General features: G+C 38.3%; 1 protein-coding gene across 1 annotated transcript in view; it reads right to left on the bottom strand.

Annotated features, from left to right (window-relative positions):
• OCA2 (OCA2 melanosomal transmembrane protein) overlaps positions 1 to 20,110 on the bottom strand; it is a 192,084-nt gene that overhangs the window by 115,974 nt on the left and 56,000 nt on the right. Inside the window, exons 9-13 of the mRNA XM_013954085.2 lie at positions 16,626 to 16,697; positions 15,701 to 15,766; positions 14,549 to 14,605; positions 13,423 to 13,547; positions 9,590 to 9,728 (exon numbers count right to left, since the gene is read on the bottom strand). Coding sequence (XP_013809539.1) covers positions 9,590 to 9,728; positions 13,423 to 13,547; positions 14,549 to 14,605; positions 15,701 to 15,766; positions 16,626 to 16,697 — 459 coding nt within the window. The remainder of the gene's footprint in view (positions 1 to 9,589; positions 9,729 to 13,422; positions 13,548 to 14,548; positions 14,606 to 15,700; positions 15,767 to 16,625; positions 16,698 to 20,110) is intronic.

Below are 20,110 nucleotides of genomic sequence, written 5' to 3'. Positions count from 1 at the left end.
CCTCTCTGTGGCTCTTCTACGTTGTAAAATGACCTGTCTTTTACCAAATATTTGTGTGCTACCTATAGGTAGCAGGGACGGTAGAAGGACCTATAGGCCACCTTTCCATTCAGCATCAGCTGCTACTTATCTTCTGTGTGTTAAGACTATTGGGGACTTGCTACCTGAAATACACGTGTTCTTCTATATTTTCTCCCACTAAAATTATTTATGTGGAAATGTCCCAGCTGAAATGTCTCTGATTTAAAAGAGGAAAAAATGTTTCTCTATAGCATTGTAGGGCATAATAAAACAATACTTGTGACACAAGACACTGATTAAAGTCATAAAGAACATTCATAGCCAGATCCAGTGTTCTTTTGCAAAAAAATCCATAGGTTGCAGATAGGCACAATTAAATAAATCTCAAGCATAAATATGCAGAACTGGGATTAGAATTAAAATATAGGTTTCTGCTACATGGGCTAAAGAAAATCATACTGAGTTGCTATTTAATAGTAGATTCCTTACCTCTTCTACTCTCCAGCCACTAAAAGCTGAAATTCTGCATACCTGTTCATTTACTGACTTTTCATTATAACCCAGATACTGCATATCTTTTATGGATCAGAAAGAAGAATCTTTAGGAACTGGAATAAGCTTATTTTAAGATATGGAGGAAAAACATGTTATCATAAAAGAAAATAATATACTTTTGCTCAGTTTGCCCACTTAATAGGTCAGCCAGTCAGACATCTGACACCTCTGCAGAACAAACTATACAGATCAGTTTTATGAATGCTCAGAAAGATTGGCCTGGATATGTACTAGAGGCATCAAGACAAGATTCAGACCTACAGCAGATATTTTTATGGAGGATGAAATCAGTATTCATAAACTAGGAAATTTATGAATAGCCATGAAAGAAAAAAATAAAATTCTGCAAACAAAAGGTCAGTGTTTGTAAGACCTGCCCGCAAAATACAGAAAGTGCATTTCCCCCCATGACGGTGTGCTCCTTCCCCCACCCCCACCCCCCAATGTGCTCTCTCCCCCTCAACCTGACCTCCCTGTAAACAGCACGTAGACAGGGGCTAATCGAGCATGCACCAACTAAGACCCATCTAGCATGCAAATATGACTATGAGTCAATCATCTCCCCCCCTGCATAAAGAGGGGGCAGCCCAGAGCCCCTTGAGCTCTCCTGCATGGCAGTGGGCTGCACTGCAGAACCTCCTCTTGAGCAGGGACACCTCTCAAGGTTATTCCTCGAGGCTGAGAGATTCCTTATCCGTGACAGATCCTCGGTAAGTGATTAATAGCATGCTGAACTTTTGTGAACTTTGAGAAACTTTGCTGAATTATATCTCTGATTAATTGTGCACATAATCCCTTTAGGCATAAGCCATTGACCAAGTTTGGGACTAGGATTGGATCCAGCTGCACCCAGGCTTTTCCGAGGGGAAGTCTGGAAAGCAAGGGGGTCCAGTCTGAACCTCGTGACTCAAAGGGAGGGTCTCCATTGCACATGGATCTGACCCTGTCCTTCATGTAGTAAATAACTGAGTGAACCTTGCCAATCGAACCTCGTTAAATCGTTCTTATTTACGATTGAACTTTGTTAAGTCTCTGTCTTACTGCAATAAACGTAGTGCTCCTTCCCTCTTACGAGTGAAGTGCATCACTCCTTTTGCAATACCCCCTTATATATTTCCTTAATTACAGACATTTAATGTGGACAGTTAGTCTAATTTATATACAGGCTGCCTGTAAGATTATGGCAAAAAGAAAAACAAAAAGAGAGAGAGCAAGAGAGAATGCTACCCAAGAGTCTGGAAAAATAAGAAGCCTGAAAACCAAAGTGAACTGGCCTTCATTTGGAAGTTGCTAAAGTATTAGATTGTGCCATTAAAAAGTTCTAAAGTATTAGAAATAAGCATTCAGTTTCCTCTGGTCTCTAAAATGAGCTGAAGAGAGCTAGGAAGCTGAAAGGAATTGAGCTGTAAAAACACTGAAGCAACACCAGCCAAAACAACAATGCCTAAATCTGACTGGAAAAATCTTTGTCCTCTGAAAAACAGAATGAGTGGGAAACAGCTGGCTGAGGAGCAATAAGGTCATTAGAGCTGGTCAGAATATATTCAACCCAGAATTACCAGAATGAGGAAAATTACTTTTGCATTCCATCTGGTCTTAAAAAGTGAGGTACACGTGAAGTTTTTCTTAGGTTGACAGCAATGTACCCTTGTCAAAAAAGAATAAGCCAGCTATCAGGCAGAATATGCTGACAGGAATTCTCTGTAGAGATACTCAGATATAAAGCTAATTGCTACTGCAGGAAATAAAAAAGAGAAATAAGAACCTGAAGAATCACTGGAGACTCTGGAGCTTAAGATATTAATGTTCACTTCATATGTTAATAGAACATAAACTTCAGGAAGTGGCTCATGGCAAACAAGTGCAGATATACAGAGTTGCTTGCCTCTAAATTTTGAATATCACCCCAATTTCAAAGAGAAACAATGCCTCTCATTGAAGTGTTGCATTGCCGAAACTTCTCAAACAAAAATACAGCACAAGAAATGTGCCACTTCAAACCCACAAAACTGATTTCTCTACGAAAAGGAAAATCACATCAATCAGGAAGACAAACTAAAATGCTGAGGTTAATGAGATCTCAGGTTTGACTGACAGTTGAAAGGAATTGAATGGAGATGAAGATCACAGTACTCTTAAAAATGAGGATTAACATAGTTTCATGGCATAAGAGCTGACTTAGATGAGTCTTAAGAATGATTTGTGGACATTGTCACAATAGAAAAAAATTGTCTACTTCTTTTCTGGCATCCTACTCAGGAGCTTTCAAAGCTTTCAAAGAGTGTAATTGGGCTGAGATTCAGGATCTTGTTAAACTTCATAATAACATCTCCTTGATCTTTCTTATTTTTGAGATCCTTGGGGAAAAAAGAAAGCAGGCTACCGTGCTGCAATTGCAGAACAGCTTTCCAATTCAGCTGAAATAAATTGTTTTTTAACATGGAGGGTGTTTATTTGAGGAAAGGACTTGTATGATAGTATTGCCTGTGATAGTGCAAGGCTGGATTCAATTCTCTTCCAGTCCCTTCCTCTTGGCTTTTCTCCCCATTTCCTCCTTGCAGTGGTCTACAAGAGTCAGTAAGTAAAGTAAGTGAAAGTGAAAATGGATCCTGATGATCTCTAGCCATGGATGACTTGGACCCTGTAGCCATCAGAAGGCTAAGGACTGCCAAGTACCATCACTTCTGTGCCTCTATAAGAAGGACTCATGGTGACAATTGACTGCTCGCTCTGATGCTTTGGCCCGGGCATGTAGCTCCCTGTGCAATGCTCCGGCTGCTCTTCAGCACACACACTATGCTTTTAGAGATGGGGCAGGCAGCTTTCACACCTCATATTGTCAGGGAACTAGTTATCAACTGGCAATTTCTGAAGGACTTTGGGATACCATTCCTATTTTCGAAATAGGAAAGCAGAAAAGAGTAAAGAGAATGGAATGAGGAGGAAAGAGTGCCCCTCTGGAAGGGGCAATGCACTGCTGTGTTACTCCAGCAGAGATATGACTGTGACGGAGATCCTCAACCTCTCTCCTGATCCCTCTGCTCCATTAGAGGGGGTTTATGTTGTACCACCTACATAAATGATGCAGTGGAGGATCCCAAGGAAGTGGCACAGTTACTTTATCTGTTGCTTATGCTCCATTTCCCACACCCTGCTTAGGGCATGCAACATCTCTACACAGCCAACATGCATTCCCTATGTGACTATGGATCACACTTTGTACCTCATGAGTCCTCTGCACTGACTGCCTACACTGTTGAGGCCAGGATTCAACATTATACAAACACATTAAAGTGCTCCACATGTCTGCTGCCTTCAACAAAATGTCATTTTCATAAAGATTTTCTCTTTCTTACACAATAGACTGAAATAGAATTGGCATGCACAATAGGCAAGAAATACTTTTCTTCCAGGAGATTTCAATCCATCAGATAAATACAATACTATGCTGCAAATGTCTTACTTGAGGCTATGCTGATTGTGTTAGATTTCTCCTGTTCCCCAGATGACAAAGAAAATCTAAAGATTTTGTTTTAGAAAGACAGCCTAAAGGCTCCCATGCCTACAGGTCCAAAGCTGAAAGAGAATGGGTATTTCTGCCTGGTTTGTGGTTTTAAATGCTAAGTCAAATATATCAATTTCATATTGAGAGGAAGTGTCGTACTGTTTTCCTAAAATATTATCGTTCCATTTTCCTGGTCTCTGGCAAATTTTTTGACTATTTATGGAGATGTGAAATTAAATTCTAGTAATTCAAACTTCTCCAGAATAAATCTGCCATTTTAGAGTAAAGAAAAAGCAAAAATTATAGTTAAGTACAACAATTCAGGGAACAAAATGCTGTATTTCTAGTCAAAATGTCCTTTATTTAATTTTTAAAAGTAATAAAACAAGGAAGAACTAGAATAACTTATTGTTTCTACACTGGCTTAGACATGCCTTCTACTTGAGTTGAAGTGACTATGGTCCACGTTGTCTCAGAAGGAGTAACTGCAAATGAAGTCAATGAACCAGAAAGCACTGGTGGTCTAACACATTTACATGAGGATAATGCTCATCTGAGACACTGATGAACCCCTTTTTTGTCCTGCACTATATTCTTTAGTGATTACTACACGCAGAGGTTGGAAAAAGTCTGTGAAATCAGCCATAAAATCATGGATTTTATTTTGTATGCATTACCTAGGATTTCATATTTCTTGAGAAAAGGAATCAATGAAACACTGACAAAATGAGCAGGAGTTTTACAAATTGATTAAAAATTTTATGGAGCTTGTATGCAGCAAACGCAACAAAAATAGCCCAGTAAATTACGGGAATCTATTTCACAATCTGGCAGTGCTTGAAATGCCTTTACAGAATCATATATAGTACTTTCTCTCTTCCATTTTTCAAGGTTGTCTACTTTTATTCATAAATTGTTCATACCAGATTTTTCATAAAATATAGCCAACTAATATTGCATCATGGTAAATTTCAGCATGAAGACTGAAAACATCTGAAAAGCACAACAGAAGAACCTGATGGCTGTTCATTTGCCTGTAAATTCCAGTTGAATGGCAGGAATAACTGTGAGTGGGCTGCTGGATATCCAAAAATCCTCAGAGAACAGTGAATAAACTGCAGCATATATATAGTAAATCTGACACACTTGGGAACCTCCACCTTAGTGGGCACGTGCAATTAAAATGTACAGTACATGCACAGTGGGCCTTCGCAAAACTGTTCTGCTCCACTCAGCATGTCACACACATGGTCTATGCCCACCTATTGAATCTGATGTATGCAGGATGTGTTGAAAAGCCAAATGGGCAGTGCACTGCCGAAGCCCATCACATTTCTATGCATTTGTTTTTTTCTGGAACGTATCGAGCTAATCCCTGTTTATCAATTAATCTAAATGGTAAATGAGACTTGAATGAAGCTTCCTCAGGGTTACTTCCAAAATGACCACACGAGATGGTCTCAACCAATACAGAGTGTGTTTTGCTCTGTAGCCTCTCTGCCAGCCCTTCCTTTGTCACAGGGGTTGACTGTAGCCCAAGTCTGGGAGCAATAATCGCAAAGATACAACAGTACAAGTTTATCATACACTAACAACCGGAGTACATAAGCAAGGTTCCTCAAGAGGCTATAATCCAGGGGCTAGCACAGGCTAACACTGTCTTCACTGTTATCATTACCTCTTCTAGACAGATTAAAGCAAGACACACTAGTACACACTGTGTTCCATCATTTTGCTCTGGAGACCTACTCACCATCCCTTCTCTAAAGAGTCTGTAATCACAGCCTATAAGCTTAGGGCCCAAGTGACTTCTGATTTCAAATATCTGACTAGATATTTGGAAAGATCCCAAGAATTAAGGCCTTAATGTTTAGCCTTTCTGAAAGCAATAACTAGTTCAAATGTGCCATACCGTGCATATAAAAATGGAAAGTCAAAAGTACAGACCTCTTCAAGACAAAAATATACCTTGAAAACAATGGCAACCCAGTAACAATACTCTGAAGGTAATAAAAAGTAAAGAACATGGACAAAGTATTGTATTCACTGAATTAGTTTTCCATTTGTTCTTAATGAAATCTCTTATTTTCAGCATTTTCCTTGCCTAATATTGCAACATAAATGCTATTTTGTAAGACATTTTCCTACTCCAACCTAAGAACAAGCAAATCTTCCTCTACTGTTATGTAAATGTTCCACTGATTCCAAGCATGATTGTAGAGAATATGTTGGTGTTATAAATTAAACACTGCTACAAAGAAAAAATTCTTTTGGCATCTATTTGCAACTCAAGACAAATAAACAAGCTTATCTGTACATTTTAATGACTAAGCTGTAACAAAAAGCTTTTTTACTCAAATAAACCTTTCACAAAATTTTTTTGTAATGTGACACAAGTTTTCCCCAGAACCTGGGGAAGAAAATATCCCTCCAGCACTACCGTAAATAAATAGTAAAGCATTTCTAACACTATAACCCAATAACACCCAAAGTAACATGGCTGCATTTCATTTTGTTTTGATTTAACAAACACAGGTTTCCCAAGAAAGTGTAGACTTGCATAATGTCTCATTAGGCTGTTTTTAGAGGTCAATGTACAACAGTGAAGTTCAGGAAGACTGATAAGATTTGCCTTCTGATGGAACCTGCTAAAATAGGAAAACCTAACATCTTCACAGTGCTATACGCTATCAGGCTCCTACAGAGGCAGTTGTCCAAACACTCCTGTACTTAGTTGTATGTAAATAGTACTGAAAAAGAAATGTAAGGTGATACAGAAAAGAATTTCAATGAAAATATCAACTAGGAAAATTCTCTAGAATGGGAAAAGCATGTCCATAATACTAAAAAGAGGAAAAAACAGCTATTTTCGGTAGGAAACATAGTGATAGTATACAATAACACATGTAGTGCTGTTTCCAGAAAGCTATTAAAATAATTGCTTACATTCAAGAATTTTTAGCTCTGAAATATTTTAAAGTGGAAAACAAAAAAAGAATAAATTTTGCTTGGTACAAATATAGCATAGACTTTCCATACATTTCAAACACAAATTTGGGTTTGATCAGATAAAGCTTCCTCACAGCAGCTACTGCCAGATCTAGTCTCAGAAATAAGGCAAGACTGGCTATGTTTCTTTTGAATAAAAGAGTGGTCCCTAGAGCAGGTGGACAAAACTAGGAAGTGAGCTGTTGGTTCAACAGTGTAGACTGTAAGAGGGCAAACGTACAAGCCTTCTCCCTGCCTTCACCCTTGGCTTTATCCAGCTCCTCCAGCTAGCTCCCTCCAATGCAAATCTACTTTAGAGGGGGTGAACCCTAAGTAGTGAGGACATAAGCCAGACTGTGCCACTTAGCTTCAGAGCCAAGGATATGTCTTTGACTGTCTTTTATTTACATACATAGATATAAGAGATGAGACCATAGGAATGAAAAAGTACAAGTCGTGTGGCACTGTGTTGGATTTGATCTATTTGCTTACATCTTTTTCCCATTGATGCAACAGAGATACGAAAAGAATCCAAAGACTGAAAATGTTTGGAAACTTGTTATGCTTGTTTCAAATAGTGAATTTGCTAAAATGTCATATTTGCTAGAGTATTTATACATCTGAGTCCTCCTAAAATTATCAGCATCTCATTCAAGAAAACTGTAAAATTATTTTCTTTCAATTTGATTGCTTAATTGCTTCCCTTGTTTATACTCACTTCTAAAGGTTCTACAGAGATGACGATTTTCTGAGTATTTAGGAAAATGACCTATGTGGTAGGTGCTAATTATTCTCTTTTGAAAAGAAGGTTGAAATAGTTGCATAGATTTTATATTCAAAAATGTAAAATTCAACTATCAAAACCATCACCCAGGAATATTACAGTCACCAAAGTCATCATCCAACTAAACTGTTACAGTAGCACCTTTCAAATATTTTGAAAGTAAACATTTAATAGTATTTATACTATGAACTTTCAAAGACATTTTACTAACTGGACAGTACTTAATTCCCTTTGAGAATATTTGGTTAGTTAAGAGAGATCCTTTTTTGGCACAATAGTAACATAATTGTCTCCAATTAAAAAAATCTAGAATTTTATATTACATTTCCCAGCTATTACATTTATATTTATATTTTTGCATATTTATTTATATTTTATATTACATTTGCACAGCTATTTTTGCACTAATCTGTACACTACATTGAGTTTCTTTAAAGTTATTCATGGCATTTTTTGAGGAACCATTTGGGATTCATAAAACCCGGCCAAAACGGAAAACACGCGTGCGGCATCCTTGCAGGCTAGCCCATTACACCGCTGCACGTGCTGCCTTGCCAATGGTTGCTGGCACAGCCCTGCGAAAGGGCAGGAGGACAGCAGCGCTCGCTGTGCCAGGAGGGGCTGCTGCTCACTGCCTGGGCAGAGCCCCCCAACCTCCCCAGAGCATCGGAGACTGGTGACGCACAAAAGGCCCCCGAGGGAAGCGCGGTGGGAGGGGACTTGCCAGGCGCCCAGAAGCAGCCCTCCTGTTCAGTGACGAGCATCACAGAAAAAGCATGGGAAAATGGTGCAAGTGGCAGCTCTCCCCCGAATCCAGCATGGAGAAGGAGGGAGTCTGCAGGCGGCTGCTCTACCCACCTGAATGCAGGTGGGAGGGGCAGCAGGGCTCCGAAACATCAGCTCTCAGGGCTCGGGAGTACCGCTGTTCAGCCCGGCACCAGGCACTGGAGCCTCCCCTTTGGCACAAGCCAGCCAGCAAAATGAAGCAATTTGGTTCTTCAATAGGACAGCCAAGAACAGGAATTTAAATTTGTCTCATTATGCTCTGGGGCTACCAAAATGTTGGCAGGAGCTAAGAGCCAGCTGAGGCCTGTGCTACACGGGAGGAGCCGCTGTTCTCCTCTCCCCCTCCGTCCAGGTGGACGCCTGTCAAATGACAAGGTCTCAGCTGGCATCTGAGTTGTGTGTGACAGGTGCCACAGAAAGCAATGCCATGTCTCGCTGTGCGCGTGCCACCTCCTGCGGTCTGTGTGCGTGCGAACGCTCCAAAAACGTCCACAGTTAGTTCTGTCTTATAAGCTCTAAAAAGGAATGAATGTTCTCAGTATATTTAAATTTTGGGAGAAGAACCATTGTAAAAAAGAAGCTTGGATTTTCATCTTTCTTTTCACATCTGTTTCTCTTTTTTCACTTTGCTACCCTCTGTTCATACCCCGCCTTTGCTTTGCTTCTTTCTTCATTTTACCATTGGCAAGCAAAGCCCCCAAAATAAAGAAAAGAAAACAATTATTCTCAGTCCATATCATAAAGTCTATTTTTCATCACAGTTTCCCCCCTTCCCCCCCCAAAATCACTCTGTTCTGTCTGATTGTCCTACTGAGGAAGAAATAGTGTGGCAGAACAAGTGGATTGTGTTGTGTTTATATGGATGTCTGGGGGAAATAAAGATGTCACATTGCATAAATCACATCTGTATTTAATTTTAGTAGCAAAACAGCTTACAATGCTATACATACCTCCTTCCTCAGCTCCTGCTTTGAAACAATAATCACATTTGGGGGATCCCCAACAGCCGTGGCAGCCCCTCCAATATTTGTGAAGATTACTTCTGCAATCAGGACATGCCTAGGATCAAGATTAAGTACTTCACATAGCCTGCAATATAAAGAAAATGAAATTAATATCTTAGCCTTTTATTAAATTACCTTAAACCTTAAAATTTATAAAATTTACAAAATACACTTCTTTCAGTTAAAAATTGCAGGATGTTAAACATTGTATTTATATGTGTGCATGTGTGTATTGTTGATGTTTTAATTTTATATGTGCTGCAGTAATTATGGCGATATAAATGCAAAAAATGTAGCTATTTTACATTTATATTGCAATAGTTACTGAAATGATATTGACACATTTTAAAAAAGCATTTCATTAAAAGTACCAAATGATTACAAGAGTTGGACTACTGAGAAAGCTGTATTTCAAATTTAAAACCTAATTCTCAGTGTCATACGACTTTTTCAACCATGTTCCCTAAGTTACACTGACCTATGGAAAATTATTCCAGGTGATCGCAGACTCTGCTCTCAGGCTCAGTTATTAACCTTCATGTGGGGAACAATATTAGAGGATCATCCAGGCAACCTATTAGCCATGAATCATTCATCAGTGACCTCAGCTTTCAGCCTAGGTTTATCCAGTCTATTCTGTTCCCATTTTTTTCCTTTTTCTAAAGCCTGATCTTGTGTATTTCTAGATTTATTTGCAATGCAGGAAGAATAGAAAATTTACATTCTTTGTTATTAAACAAACCTCAAATATGTTTTTAACAGCTCATGGACCAAACAGGTTAGTAGGCATATTTCATGTTTGGTAAAAATATAGCTTTCAGTAAGAAGCAGCATCTTGAAGTGCTCTGGTAAATAGGATTGACTCAGTAACCTCATGATCCTTTTCAGTTCAGAGCCCACTTGCACCCAGTAATCTGCACACAGATTACTTGAATTTACACAGATTACAATTATACACAGATCTGTGCAATATGCTCATTTTTGAAGCACATGTTTGACTTGAAACTCGGGCCATGCCATTCAATGCTTACTGTTGAGCTCATGCCTAAAGGCTTTGGAATAAGGAACAATACACATTCCTGGTCACACTTACCAAAATGTAACTCCAATGCAAGCACAGAGGCCAAGGTGATTCTGGCACCTGCACCCTGGGTATATGTCATAAACACTAGGCTGTTTTTTATTAAACAAAATCGAGTTACTATAGTAACCATCTTCACCTGGAGCTAGACAAAGCCGTTGATGAGGCAAGGACCTGAACCCAAGAGGGACAGTCCACACTACTTTCTTTTCCATGGGTTATCAAATGTGGTGCCTTCTCCCCTCTGCCGCGCTTGGAGGAAACAGAGCCTCCCATGGCAAACACGGCCAAACCATACTGGAGAATATGGGCAGCAACGGAGGTCTGAACCTTTTGGGTTCAGCAACTCTCCCCACAGGGCTAGATAGGTGGGACACAGGTCTTCCTGTCCACCTGCCCCCAGCACCACAACATGCCAGACCGTGGGAATGAGCCAGAATGAGAGATAAAATAAGCGTACCTCTTAAGTGGCCTTTAAGTGGCCACGCTTAAACTATTGGCCCCTCTACATAATACAGGAACTGGGAAAGAATGGACAGTAAGATTGCTTTCTGAGGATTTCCTTCAATTGTGGTGGTGTCACACATTTCCCTGAAGGAAGAGCTGAACTTTATGGTTCAGTCTAAATCTATATTATTAAAACCTATATTTCAAAGAGAAAAGAGTGCATTGCACAAAGCTTAACTTAATAAGCTTACGCTGTCACCAAGAGTGTCAATTTGAAACTCTGAAGAAACACAGTCAGATGCCACATATATCAGTATATAAAAACTCCAGAATAACTGCACAAAAATGTACTACTTGCCTAAAAGCAGAAAATTATGCAGTTGAAGGGTACTTTGTAGTACAGCTGGCCCAGGGACCATACTATGATTGTACTTGTAATTTTAACTTCATCATTCCTTGAATTCCAAATGTTTTGAAGTATAATCTTAAATTTCCTTTACTGATTTTTTTTTTTTTGATGGTCCTAGTGATAGTTTGAAGGAAGAACCTCTAATGTACTCTTAAGAAATGCCAGGACCCAAGCATAAACAATCTTAATGTGTTAGCTGTGTAGTAGGATTGAACTTTTCCAGTTTTCTTACCCTAGCTATATAATCTCTTGGGAACAAGCACCAGTCCTTTTCAGCTCCCAATAGTAAAGTATCTTAAAAATAAACTGCAGCTAAAAATGGCTGGTTATTTTTATCAGCTTACTACCAAATGCAAAGAGGAACAAGTATCATATTTTATATCCTATTAATGGTAGTCTAAATCCCTGTAGTCATAGAATCAGTAGAATTTTCTGCAAGCTTTATCTCCATGGTAATGAGAGTGTAGAGCAGCAGAGGGGAAGCTGTAGACAAGGACTGAAGAGAATGACAGTAAGATAAAAACAAAAAGACTTCCAGCATGAAGTTTTCAGAAACAGGCAGACTATTATCTGCTTTTACTTCCTGAGATCAGATTCTATCTTAGTTTTGATAGTAATTCAAAGTACAAATGTTTCCTGCATACTGAGTTTCCCCTTCTTCAGTGTTACAAACTCATTTGGCATAAAACAGAATAAATGCTACCATAGCTCTGCCTATAAACATAGTTCATGATACATAGACCTCTGAATTGCAATGCATTCCCAATTATATTTAATTCAAAACATTCTGCAACACAGTTGAATAAAGCTTGGTGTTTAATAATTCCAATGCTGCTTACTGCAAGAGTTGAAATTATTGACTGGAGTAAAGCAAAGTGATCTCTTTAAAATTTAATCAGACAGAAGACAAATGGAGCTTTCATTCACCAGCTGTTTCCCAATCTAGAATAAATTCCACTTGCAAAATTGGTCTTTACTGCTTTAAACAAAATTTTAAAGCAGGAGCATATCTTAATAGAATTTTGTGTACTTTAATGTGTTAATGACTGCAAGCATTACATCACTCCAGATCATTTTAAAACCATCCTAGATTTTTCAGAAACTGAACAGGATTAACCAGATTTGCCTGGCTAAATGCAGGTTAAATTCAGGTTAAACAGTAATTTATAATCACACATGAAAATGTAAATGTAATTGCAAATCACATGTTATTGATTTACAGAAATCTGAAGTAATTAAATTCACTGTTACTTAATAAAAATCCCAAATATCTAATCTGAAATCATGGAATTAATCTGGGGCTGTACCAATATTGTGATCACCAGGAGGAATAAAATTCAGTTCTCATATTCCAAAACAAGACTTTTACTTGAAATCTGAAATTTGTTTAGTTCATTAATTGTCACTAGTATTAGAAAGAATAACAACTACCCTGAAACATAAATTATAAGCTGAAATTTCATATAGACATTAGCCAATAAAGGACAAGGCAGCTTTAATTAAAAAAAAAAAAAACTGCCTGCTTACAGGAAAAAAAATCATCCGTTGTGGAGCATTTGGTGCAATTTGCTATTGCAGTTCAGATATGGAGACGAATCAGAATAGTTAGCTGCCAAAGCAGTTAAACAGCTTTCAAATATGCGCTCACTATCAACACAAAACAAAAAAGGCAATTGATCCCCTTGAAAGCATTATCTCTTTACCCTATTACAAGAGATGCATTTGAAGTTTTAATTGCCATGTAGATGATCAAACAAAAGTCCAAACAAGCGTTTTGCACACATATCTACTACTGATTGCTAGCTATAAAAGACTAAGTCCAAAACCGTAACAATAAAGTACCTTATGGTTACTGGAGTAAAGAGCAGCATTGTGGTGACGTTGTCCAAGAACGCAGAAAGAATTGCAGCGATAAGGCACAGAATCATAATCATGGCCCACACCTTGCCTCTAGAGAATCGATAGGCCTAACGAAACCAAACAAATAGCAACAAAATAAAGGGACGAGAACATTCCAGCTTAATTTTCAAAAATGATTGATTAACAGCTTTCCCAAAGGTGAGGCAAGAGGGAGCTCAGAGCATTTATTACTCTATGCACTTCCAACAGCGCACTCTGAGATGTTAATTAATTTAGCAACAAAACACTTTGTGGAAGCGGGCAAACCTTTCCATTATACAGAGGAAGAAGCTCGTCTGAAGAGACGGCAGCGTGCCTCAGTGCCGGCAGCAGGTGCATGGCAGGGCCCTGTGGTCCGGGCTGCTGGCACGCAGGGGCTACTGCAGTTCAGCTTTCCCGCCCGCACCACGTGTTGGGAGATCTTCCCCATCCTCCAAGCAGCCCCGTCCCGACTGCACCCTCTGGGCAGCTATTTAGGCAGGGGTTGTGCTGACCTTTGTTTTGTTTGGGGCTGCTGTGCTCAAAGCAGTCGTCTTGGTTGTTTTTCAATTTATTTCTTTCCACTGCTCTTAAGAAAATAAAGCTATGCAGCAGGCGAAGGAGCCCCTAACCATGGGTGACACTTGCTCTGCAACTAATCCATCGGAATTACCCTTTTCGTATAATCTTTGGTTCTGCGGCTGTACAAAGGTCTGTGGCCATATAACCGTGTAGGATTGCAAACCTAATGATCGTTCCCATATTTCCTCTCTCCTACTGCCTGGGTAAGTACAGATTTCAGCTACAGAGGAACAGCAGTCCTGGGTAAGTTACTGGGTAGTAAGTAGTGGGTAAGTTAGTAAGTATAATATCAAGTCAGCTTGATATTATACGCATGTCGATATACCTTACTGGGGGTCTTTGCCTTTCTCCTGCATAATATAGTTACTTTAAGGGCTTCCTTTCACCCCTAAGAGATTTTTATCAAGTTACAACTTGACCACTGTCATTTATAGTGCGATAAAGAAAGATTTATCAAAGATAGTGTTTGGTGTAATAGGTCTGATTAAGAATACCAAAACAAGCCTACCTTTACTGCACAGTAATCAAAGAATCCTGTTTCTGAGAATATGGCCACCAAAAGCATCTACCGACAAAGATGAAGAAAAAAAAGAGTAGCTTGTAACTGAATTATTATGCAAAAATAAAGTCATGTGGCTTGTGGTCCCAGCAAAATTCCTTCATATCTGCCACCATTTTGTGTCTTGTTTTTTCTGAGGATCTGATCACCCTGATATCAAGATATCTATGACAGCTGTCAGATACCTATTGTTAGCACATCGTATGCTGAAATTTAGGTCTCAATATAAACGGTGTGAAGGTGTCGTACTAGTCTGGTTGAATTTTATTTGTAATGACTAAGTAGGCATCATACATTAAACACTCAGTGTATCTCCCTTATGTCTTTAATCAAGAGAAGCTAATGACTGTGTGTGCGCTTTCTGCAGTAATGCTCTATAGAGCACAGAAGATATCAGCTCCAAAAATTGTCTACATTTTCCCACACTTCCGGGAGGTTTCCTGTCCTTCCATTTTGCTCCCATTAGTTTTGTTTTTTTTCATGGCGAGGGTAGGGGGGGTGGAAAAGCAGTGTCAGGAAATAAGAAAAGCTAAGAATTGCAACAGATAATGGCATTTTGTCTATGTACGATGCATATTTTGTGTTACAGTTTAATAACACTTGGACAACACTTTTTACCATAAATAGCTCTGGGCAAAGTGATTAAAATGATATATTATTACAATCTAATCAGCTATTTCTCTTCCATTTCTGGTTTGCTTATTTTGGCTGCAAACATAGCACTGACTAAGACAAAGAAAACCACTTTTTCTAGCAGAGTGTGTTTGAGGAAGGTTTCAAGTAAACAAAATTAACAAAATGAATGAGAGTGATAATACTTGGCACTTAAACAGGTCTTTCCATTTATAGACCTCAAGGATGTTTTTAGTATGTTATCAATATGATTTTATGGATGAAAAACAGAAAGAGGTCAACATATTTAAAAGATTTCTCTTCCTTCAGATGTCTGATTATCATTGTTTTTGATAAATCCCTCTAGGGCCAAATTTTCATCCTAACATGTCTCAATAAAAGTACAATTAACAAAATGTTTAACAAGGAAACTAGATATTGAATGTGATTATTTCAAAACATTTAGAGCAAAAGATACATTTTCATTACCATTCCAAACAACAGCGCCAGTGTCTCATAATCAATCCACTCTACCACTTCGACCATACTTGGCCTCTGCAATCAAAAAATACAATTACCAGTGAATACCACAGAACACCTAATTTGTGATTAACTATGGAAACACAAACTCCAATTAATTGTTGAGCCATTTAAATAAGCTACGATAAAAATTAATAAGTGTTTCTACAAGGCACCCAAAAAGAACTCTTTTATTATTATTATTATCATTATCACTAATTCAAAGTACTGCTGGCATCTAAGTGGGTCATTATCAAATGCCTTCATTAGGCTATTGGTTCATCTATTTGCTCCTTTTGTAGCATTACAGAAATAAATGAAAATCGAATTATAGGGTACACCTCAATTTCCTTTTTGCTAACAGAACAGAAACATTCAGCTTCACCCGTGAATAAACTGGGAGGAATTTAAAGGAACATAACAACAGTGATATGGTGACCAGTTATGATAAAAATTGAGAAAATCCATCAGAGGTTTCACTAAATACCAACTAAGAGTAATTGGGGGAAAAAAAACCAAAAGGATTAGAATGTGTAAGCATGAGGTATAATTATTTAGGGTAGCATAAGGCAGTGCATTTCCATTTAGGTTTGATTAGAAACCTGACATTATTGAAAATAATAGTATTAAAGTAAATCTGAATTAAGCTGGAAATGGCTGTACTTAGCTTCCTGAAACTCAGAACAAAATAGCAACAACTGACTTTTTTTCCCCTCCCTGTCTATACCCTAGGCTGTCCTTTTTCCCCATGATGCCTCCCTTCACAATATCTGTCCTAGCATCTCTGTCTCTTAAAAAGATTGCTGTATCTTGTGGCCATTTAAAACAGGGTAAGCACTAGAATTTTTGATATCATACACAGAAACAAAGTGAACACTTATATTTTATAACTTACCTCCCCAACAACAGCTAAAGCAGCTAACGCTGCCAAAGAGCCCAACATCGCTGCAAGGGTTCTGTGAACAATCTGCAATAAACGGTAAGAAATGACTGAAAATCCTTTTAAACATCTCCTTATTCTTAAAAGGAAGGAGGGGAAAGGATAAAAACTCCTATAGTGGATTCTTTTCTTGTTTTTTCTGCCTTTTCTGCCCCAACGGCCTCTCAGAAAGACCTGACCAGAGAACGGCAGATTACTCTGCCTCAGTGTAGGATTTAAAAAAAAACCAAAAAACTCATGCCTGCGAGAAACCCTACTAGGACATCTCAAATAGTACCCAACCAGTAGAAACCAGTAACCCAAGAAGGAAAGCCATTCATCTTTCTTAACTTAAGGATCAAAAAGCTAGGCATCTCACTCTGAGCTAGTCATGCTGGTTTCCCTTCATAGCCCATGGGAAGGAAATGTGTGTTTCAGTAAATCAGATAAATCATTTTTTTCTAGGTGCTTGTTCCTCTGCAACAAAGCAAGCTGAAAGCTAATAGCTCAGACTTAGGGCAGATGAATCCTGCACAGACATACTAGACATTGAGTTTTAGGTCCAGTTTGTGGTCTGGAGTACATATAGATCTGGCAAGTCTGCGCACATACTTTCTTGCTCACACACATAAAAGCCGTATACTTTAGCTAAAATTCACTGGACACCTTTAGCATACTCTCCTCAGTTCCTCCAAAGAAGCATACAGAACTGATGGCTTGACAAGTGATTTCTCTTCTAGTTGCCTCATGAGTGTCCTCAGCTGCTTTCACCAGCGCTAGACTAACCAAGCCTTGAACAGTGCTTTTCGCCATCTCTAGTGCTTCTCTAACACACAAGCAACACATCTGAAAACAGGATCCAAACTTCCAAACACAACAAAACAGTTAAGTAAATATTCTTTTAATAATGTAACAATTTAAACACAGTAAGGACTTTGTCCATGTCTATGTATCTAATGACTGAATTGCACTTAATATACTCAAGGAGGAAGTATTAAAGCAAACATGCCCTGAAAATGTGCTTTATATTCCAAGTGCTCATTTGTAATTATTTAATCCACCATGTCTGGAAGATCTGTTTCACAGATTGTATAAAATAATTCAGTTAAAGTAAAAATGTAATTAATAATAATTACACTACAAAAGACCTAATCTAATCAACAGTACTTACTATTAATGTGTTTAAATATTATTCAGACTCAAGTCAGAATTATTTCTGAGAAAGAAGTAAGACGGTCTAGAAATATCTCGTTTGCTACTAAATTCATAAGAATATTTTGCTGATGAGAAACAACAGGATGTGGACATCTCAAAGCCCTCCTGCCTGCTCGTAAAGGAAAGAAGAAAAGGAGACATTTGACTTTGATTTGTTCTTTGAACTAAAAATTTTAACAGTAACATTATTCCTATACAGCAAAGAAATTTACCAAATGACTAGAAAAATAAATATATAATTGACTAATTTTAAGAGCTGAAAAAAAAATCTGGTTTATTCGCCTGTGTTTTTGTTTAAAATACACTGGAGAATAACCTACCCATTGTGACGAAGTACACAGCACAGACTACATATCCAACCAAATCCCACAGCAATGTGTGTGATAAGTCACTATTTCATCTTCAATTTCCAGTTTCAGAATCTTAGTACAAAAGCACATGTATGGCCCTTCTGATTCTGCAAGGTTGGGGGGCATTTGATACATTTGAGAACTACTGAGACTGACAATGGGATGCAGCAATTAGGTCTTAGAGTTCATTCCAATAAAAGACATGAAGGAGAGATGTCCATCAGGGAAGCAGATCAGCTTCTTACCAGGGCAAAGGAAGTTCAGAAATAAATTACTGGGGAATCCTTGGTTGTCCTCAGACTGGAGGTTTTCTGCTCATCTAATCACTCTCATTAGCTGTCTGTTTTGCAGTTCTCAGAAAGATATCATGTGTTTTCTGAGATTTGATTGCCTGTAGAACTTTTGGATTGTTACTTTTCCATATTGCCACATAAATGGTTTTGCTGTCATTATTGTACACTTCATTGTCTATACTGGGTTGACTGCATTCTCAGTTTCTAAGAGTTTGTTGTCACCTGCGGGTGAAATTTGCTTTAACTTCTCCAGAAAGGTGGGGGAAAAAATCCATACTAATGGTGTCATCCCTCAGCTCCTTCATCCTGGTGATTTTTCAAGATGCGTATACAGAGGTAGATTAGATCCTTAAGAATGAACAATGAATATTCAGGTGCAAACCTCTACTGCAAAAAACTTGTCAAACATGCAACTCTTCATTCTGGCAAATTATCAAGTGCAAACTATGTAAAACCTAGGAAGTGCGCTTATGTACAGATGTAATCATTTAAAAGCTGAGATTTGGGAGAGGTTTAGGAAAGGGTGAATTACTCTAATTTTCTTTTCACATAGAACAAACCCCACAAAAACATATATATTCATAAGGGCATTTTTAAAAGCTTACAAATTAAGAAATCAAGAGATACAGGTTGTAAATTATGCCACACTTTAAACCATAGTTCCACCCTTTACCTGTGTCATTTGTATCTCTGGAAAATCTCACACTTGGGAGGCAAAATTCAGCTATTTTTCTTTTGGAAAATAGTATGGACCTGATCCAGACCCTTTTGAAATCTGGAAAGAGGATGAATGCCATTTCATGATGAATCTCAGAGTGCACCCACAAGTAAAAGTTCAGGTACAGAATCAAAAGAAGAGCTCAGAAATAAATTAACACAGACATTTAGCCCCAGGGAAGTTGAGAGATTTGGTGGACTTCTGAATATAGAGACATTTTGAAAGATGAAGTGAGAAATCATCTCTATTTAGTTGATCCTTCTCAGGCTTGAGAAAGTATATCTTTGTGCATTCTTTAGTAAGCAAAGACAATTGCCCTAAAAGAACCCTGATTCATAACAAGTTCCTCTTTCAAACAGGAATAGCCTATGAGATCACAAATTTTGGTTGGCTGCCTGACCTGTTTGGATAGAGTCTCCATTTTACAAATTAAGTACTGAAGCAGAGAGAAATGACAGCCCAAGAGTAAGTTATGTTAACAGCAAGACCGGCTAAACTCAGGTAATAAGTTCAGCCCTAACCTCTGGTCAATACAGCCATTTTAAGTAGACCTATGGAGTTAGAGATAATAACAGCTACAGACTGAATAGTCTATCAAAGTCAGTCAAAGAAACTCAGAGATTTATTTCTGGCTGTGTTTCATGGAGTGGAAGACACTAATGGTCCTTCCACATACAGTTAGTACCAATGATACACAGGCTCTGGATAACTAAGAGGAACTGTTTTGGACAGTGGGATTATAATATGTATTTGCACAAGATTCAGCATAATGCATCCTCAGCAAAGACACTGATGTAGTCAATAATACTTGCGGCTCATTCTATGATAATATATCTTCACTTTCCTCTCTATTTTATCTCTCCGTTCCAAAATCCATCTCCCAGA

Source organism: Apteryx mantelli, chromosome 1, assembly GCF_036417845.1.
Source record: "Apteryx mantelli isolate bAptMan1 chromosome 1, bAptMan1.hap1, whole genome shotgun sequence".
Classification (NCBI taxonomy): Eukaryota; Metazoa; Chordata; class Aves; order Apterygiformes; family Apterygidae; genus Apteryx; species Apteryx mantelli.
Note: the sequence above shows the minus strand (reverse complement) of the source record. Positions and strands in the feature narration are given on the sequence as shown.